Below are 6,362 nucleotides of genomic sequence, written 5' to 3' on the forward strand. Positions count from 1 at the left end.
AATAAAGTGTTAACAAAACTGTACATACAAAATACATATATGGAAATAAGATGGATGGATTATATTCACCAGTAGTTTAAAACAATACATGTTCCTTATAAATTAAAAAGAAAATACCCCTAATTTGTGAGGGAAATGTATTAATTAATAAATAATGCCTGACAATGACTGATATATTTGACTTCAGGACATCCGACTACATACATGCCGAAAATCAAACATTTTTACTGTATTCATTTTGATATTTTCTAAAATAAAAATCCCTAGAAATGTATGATTCAACTTTTTTCCATTCGTACGATCAAATCACAATACTTGTACAATCGCAATAGATATCGAATCGGCAACCAAGTATCGTGATAGTATCGATAGGTGTATCGTCCCAGCCCTAGATGAGACTAAGAGGCAAGTGTTGAGAGGGAAACGCACTAACACTGGGACACAAGCTTCCTCCTTGCCTTAGTCTAAAGCCCAGGGAGAAACGCTGAGACTGAGGGTCCCATCTCTCCTCACATGACCTGACAGCAGCAATGGCAAGTCCTCCCAAGAGAGAGAAGTAGACGAGATGAATCTAGGTCATGTTTTACCCTTCAATGGTTCAGTGGCTAAACGGATCCATTTGAGTGTGTATGCGTGTGTTCATTTCGCAATGCCCCCCCCCCAAAGTCTTACTACCCCACATCATAAATGACTACTGCAGTGGTAAATCGGTGGGGCGGCAAAAGGAATGACTAAAGTTCTGGATGGAAATATGCAGAGGATGAGATTCTCAGACCCTCAGTATCTTTCTTGTAGTAGGACTCAAACAATGAACATGGTCGGCCTGTCCCGGGTCTTCAGCTTCTGACCGCTGATGATAACCTTTCACTGGGTCATCAAAGGATGAGGTTGATAGCCAGCCGGTCAGAAATTCCACTGAGATGGACAAATAACCTCAAGACTATTTCTATCCCAACAAAGGAGCCATTGGTCACCATGATAGAGGAAATTACAGGAAATTGTGTATGAAGAAGACTCTTCCGTGTGGAGCTTGCATGTTTTCCCCATGTTAGCGTGGGTTTTCTCCGGATACTCCGGTTTCCTCCCACAGTCCAAAGACATGCCGGTTAGGTTAATTGTTGACTCTAAATTGCCCGTAGGTGTGAATGTGAGTGTGAATGGTTGTCTGTCTCTATGTGTCAGCCCTGTGATAGTCTGGCGACCTCGCGACCCCTAACGGGATAAGCGGATGCAGATGATGGATGATGATGGATGGTGTACGAAGAAGCATCAGACACAGAGGTGTCGTTCATATAAACAGCCTGGTGGTGACATTTAACCCGTCCTGTTAAACAGCTTACCAAAAGGAATGATCACGATACAGGCCAACCGAGTTCAGTGTTCACGATGGTGCCAATATCAACAAACAATCCAGTAGGAAGCATTGTTGGAATATCTTCATATGGTAATCGCAAAAAACAGTCTCCAATTCTTGTAGAAGTAAGCTTGACAACAGTGTGGCAAATAACAAAAGGAAGTGTGACATTATAGCAACTTAAAAAAAAAGATTTCACATTAATAACTAATCTAAATGTCTCACAACAAAAGCAGTTGATAGTGGGCTACTGTGCTGGAAGGCATGGGGCTGGTTGATAGATAGATAGATAGATAGATAGATAGATAGATGTTAGTAAAAAAAGTTAGTAGTGCAAAGTACAAAATAATATACCAGATATAAAAATAAAAGGAGATGAAGAAATCTGTTAAAACTGAATATAGGGCAGGGTAACAGCTGTGATACACGACTATTAAAAAAGTGAATATAGTGCAGAAGAGACTGTTCAAAATGAGTATAGTGCAGGGTAACTCCAGTAGCTTAGTCAATGAAAGTGCACTGTGTGCATTATTATCTGAGGCCTATATGTGCATGAATTGAGGTCAATATGTGCCATTGGGTTGGAAACTAATTATGTCCAATTAACCTTTGCACTTGCATGGTCTGGACATATGACAAACCGTTTGAAATGTGCACATCAAACAGAGAGATTTCACTTTCATGTAGGTTACCAAGACAATATCACATGAAATACAAACTCAGAAATTTGTGTTATTATTTCTCTGTTTTTTCAAGTGCAAAGTGTAAAATTGCCAATATGTCTTGTTTGTTTCTTGTTACTGATAGAGAGTTTAATCATCCAATCCACCAAACAACTCAAACAAGAGTCAATACCAACAGGAGAATACACTGTTTAGCATCTGCAGAGAATTTTGGCAAATAATCTACAAAACACAAATTTCCAAACTTTTATTTCTGAGTTTACAATGAATAAAAAAAAAAGCATGTGTTCACCTGATTTAAGTCCTCGTCGTTCAGCAGATGTGATTCTCTGGGCTTGAAGCAGTTCTGACATTTACTCTTGTTGAAAATGTTGGCTTGAAACTTCCTACAAGGGTTGTCTTTGAATGACATGGTTTGACTGGAGAAGGTGAAACTTTGATGAGGAAAAAAAAAAAAAAAATTCTTGCAACCAAAATGAAGTTGGTGAAATATATAACAGGACAACTTTCTAAAAAGCAGTCAGAAGAAAGAAAGTCCGTTAAATAGCGTTCACCTGTCCTGTGTGTGTTACCTGAGGCGGTGCATTAACCACCTCTCGTTAAGTGGTATCTATGACAGCCATGACGTCGACCTGCTAACTTTGTAACGTTAACTCGCTCAGAAGTTCTACTGCGGGCAGGTGTGCGCGGTTTTTTCTCCTTTAATTACGTCCAACGAGGTGTCGACGTCTCACAGGTGACTCTCCGGGCCTGTGAGCTCACTGCTAAAGGTCCCGTCAGCCTCCATGAAGGCGGACCGGAGCGGTACGGTACGGAGCGGAGCGGCTCTACCGTTGGAGGGAGTCCTCTTCGGCTCCTCTCTCAACGGCTCTCTGCCTAACAACCGCATTCATAACCGTTAACTCCGCTGTTCTCTAACGTCTCTCACACCGTTATCCAACTTTAACAAACGCCATATAGACTCCCGCTGTCACGCTGTTTGATCCATAACGTCCCGGTTCCGTCGTATAGCTCTGTTGGTCTCCGGTACGCAGTCTGCGGTGGATGTTTTCGTGAAAAATCCTCGTTTGGGCCGAGAGAGTGGTAGTAGGTGAGTGACAGCAGCCTCGACCAATCACAACACGCCTACTACTGACGCCCTGTGTGTTAACTGGCCAATAGGAAGCCTGGAAAATCTCCACTACTTTCGCTCAAGCTTGGTGGGATTTAAAGAGCCCATGATAACAAAAACAACTCTTCTATGTAAAAAAAAAAAAAAAAAAACTGTGATGTTATTATATATTAGCCTGAGCTAATATTTATCATTCCTAACTGAAAAGACAGACTACATTTATTCAGGTTACCCTCATTGTTAGTAGAGTTTTTTTCTTTAGCTGATATTTATTTTATTTTTGTGTGGTGTGCTAATCTTTAAAATCCACAACAACAGGACAGGAAGGCCAAAAACAAAATAACATTTTGTCAAAACATTTCTATTTTTTTCAACATTGAAAACTTGGTTGCTAAACAGTCAAAATTGTATTGCCTCAGATGAAAATAAGATAAGATAAGATAAGATAAGATATTCCTTTATTAGTCCCGCAGTGGGGAAAATTTCCAGTGTAAAGCAGCAAAGGGGATAGTGCAAAAAACAAGTTAAAAAAAAAGAGCTAAACAAAGTGTAATAAATTATGAACCATTTAAATAGAAGGAAGTATAAAAAAAAAATAGGAGCAGTATATACAGTATTGACAATAAACAGACTATTAACAAAATTGCACAAGTGGAAAATGATATTGCACAGTGAGAATGAAATGAAATTCCACCTGAAAATATCAGGTTATTGTCAGTTTTTTTGTGTGTAAGTGTAAGTGGTCTACTGGGAGCAGTGCTGGTTGTGGAGTCTGACAGCTGCAGGAAGGAAGGACCTGCGATAGAGCTCCTTCACACACTTTGGATGGAGCAGCCTGTCGCTGAAGGAGCTCTCGAGTGCTGAGATGGTGTCCTGCATGAGGTGGGAGTCATTCTACATCATGGATGACAGCTTAGCCATCATCCTTCTCTCTCCCACCACCTCCACTGTGTCGAGGGGGCATCCCAGGACAGAGCTGGCCTTCTTATAGATAATACTTATAGACATGATAACACTTTGATTATTTGACATTTCATGGTGTGTGTGTGTGTGTGCATGCAAAAGTCTCGAGCCATAAGTAGCTACTACACAGAGATGTTCCTCCATGATCTACTATTAAACAAGTGAGAGTAGGCTACAAAAGCACACTACAGCAATTTCATCATATATGTCAAATGTTATGTTAACATGACACCAAACTCTGTAACATTATACTCTTGGAAATTACACTTAAATAAAAATGTAATAAAGGTGAATGAATGTAATACACTTTATGATCATTTAATTTGCTCACATTAACCCATCTGTCTTGTTATTGGGGATGCTATAGTAAGTTACAAAGGAAGGGACTGTGATGGAGCCTATTTTTACACTACTACTACTACTACTACTGCATGACATTTTGATAGGTGCAGGTAAAGAAAAATAATGTCTCAGATATACTGTTCAGCCTGGCAAATGTTCATTTTAAACATGGAAAGCAATCCTGAAGTGGTGTTTTAATTCCAGGCTCCAGAGCACCATCTGTTGGTGTTAAATTTCCAATGGCTCTCTGGCACGTTTAGAGACGGAAAAGGAAAAAGAAAAACATGTTGCACAAATATGTCAGAGCCAAACCAAACAGGAATGTATGAGTGATAGATAGCAGGTGAAGTTAAGTCAGGGAATTTTGCAATTTTTCCACCATGTGGCTGGTTTTAGGAGTGAAAATATGAAGTATTGCTTAATGTTGTGATGTTATGAAAATGTAATGCTTTGCAGTGTGCTGGTACACCACCTGTTGCCTTCTCAAGTCACACTAAAAAACATAATTACTACGATTATTTCATAACAATAGGCGCCATCTTATTACATTATTAAGATTATGGAAATGTTGCAAGATGTTATCAATAGTCATAGAAGACTTGGGTGAGTGTGGAAATATTGATGTACTTTGGTTGTCTCTTGCTTGTGTTCTTCAATAAAGCAGTTTATCTTAAGCTGGGCCTTTTGTCTCTTGATTCTGACAGGTAGACAGGAAAGTTGGGCAGTAATTAGAATTTCAGCTACTTCATGGTAAAGATGATATTGTATTCATTACTGATTCTGACTGATATTTGCATGCTGAAGAAATGTGTACTGTACAGAGAGAGTCTCTACAGAGTATAGAAAACCAGATCAAGAATATCTGTTGTCATGGGCAGATTCATTGAAGTTTATTTTTTTTTAATTTTCCAAGTTGATGTAAGATTCTCTTGGGGAATGCACCAAAAAACTGAAATTATGCGGAAAAATATTGCCTCAAAACAGACACCTAGTCAAACATACACAACTTCAGCCATTCTGGCAATAATTCTTTGTAAATTGATTATTTATTATCTGGTATGATTATACCTGGTCTTAGTATTTAACCTTCATGTTGTCCTCGAGTCAAATTTGACCCGTTTCCAAACTTCATCATATCACAAATATGGGTTTCTTTCATCTGATTGCCCCAAAAAGTAATTCATAATTTCTGGGGGGGTGGGGGTTCATACTCAAAAAGGAGGTATAATTTCATGTAAATGAAGTTTATTGACCATAAATTACAGAAAAAAAGTGTGGTAATGAGTTAAAGTATAAGGTTAGCTAAAAAGGTGTCATTATGTGCTGCATTGAAAATGTTTTATACATAATAATATTTATAATATTCTGACTAAACTTTGACATATACCCACCTGTGATAATCCATCAATATTATGTTCCACTGATACTTACTATAGTCAAAATAATGAAAAATTTCAGCTTTTTTTACTCAAAAATTAGGTGTAATTTCATGGAAATAATGTTTATTAACCATAAATTCCCCCCAAAAAAGTGTAAAACTTGTGGTAATGAGTTGGAACGAAGTTGGCTAAAAAGGTGTAACACAGAATTAGGTGGTAATTTATAGTTTATGCTTTATAAACCGTCAAACCAGACCACAAGTTGCACGGTCGACGGGAAGACAATAGGAGGGTTAACTATTGTCTTTTATAACCTTTTATTATTTTAAAGAACTACTGGTTTTAGTATCAGAAACTATTGTCTTTCATTACTTTTTATTATTTTAAAGAACTACTGTCTCACACTCAACATGTGAATTTAAGCATGTTCATGCATGAGTGTATGTATGATCCATGTTTTATGTGTGTTTGTACATTGTGACTTTGGTATGTTGTGTGATGCAGTGGCCTAGAGCCCAAAACAAATTTCC

General features: G+C 38.2%; 1 protein-coding gene across 1 annotated transcript in view; it reads right to left on the minus strand.

Annotated features, from left to right (window-relative positions):
- Positions 1 to 3,121, minus strand: part of si:ch73-103b11.2 (early endosome antigen 1) — a 54,587-nt gene extending 51,466 nt beyond the window's left edge. Inside the window, 1 exon segment of the mRNA XM_037755849.1 lies at positions 2,330 to 3,121. Coding sequence (XP_037611777.1) covers positions 2,330 to 2,449 — 120 coding nt within the window. The 5' untranslated portion in view covers positions 2,450 to 3,121.
- Positions 3,122 to 6,362: the final 3,241 nt, after the last annotated feature.

This window comes from Sebastes umbrosus, chromosome 20, assembly GCF_015220745.1.
Source record: "Sebastes umbrosus isolate fSebUmb1 chromosome 20, fSebUmb1.pri, whole genome shotgun sequence".
Classification (NCBI taxonomy): Eukaryota; Metazoa; Chordata; class Actinopteri; order Perciformes; family Sebastidae; genus Sebastes; species Sebastes umbrosus.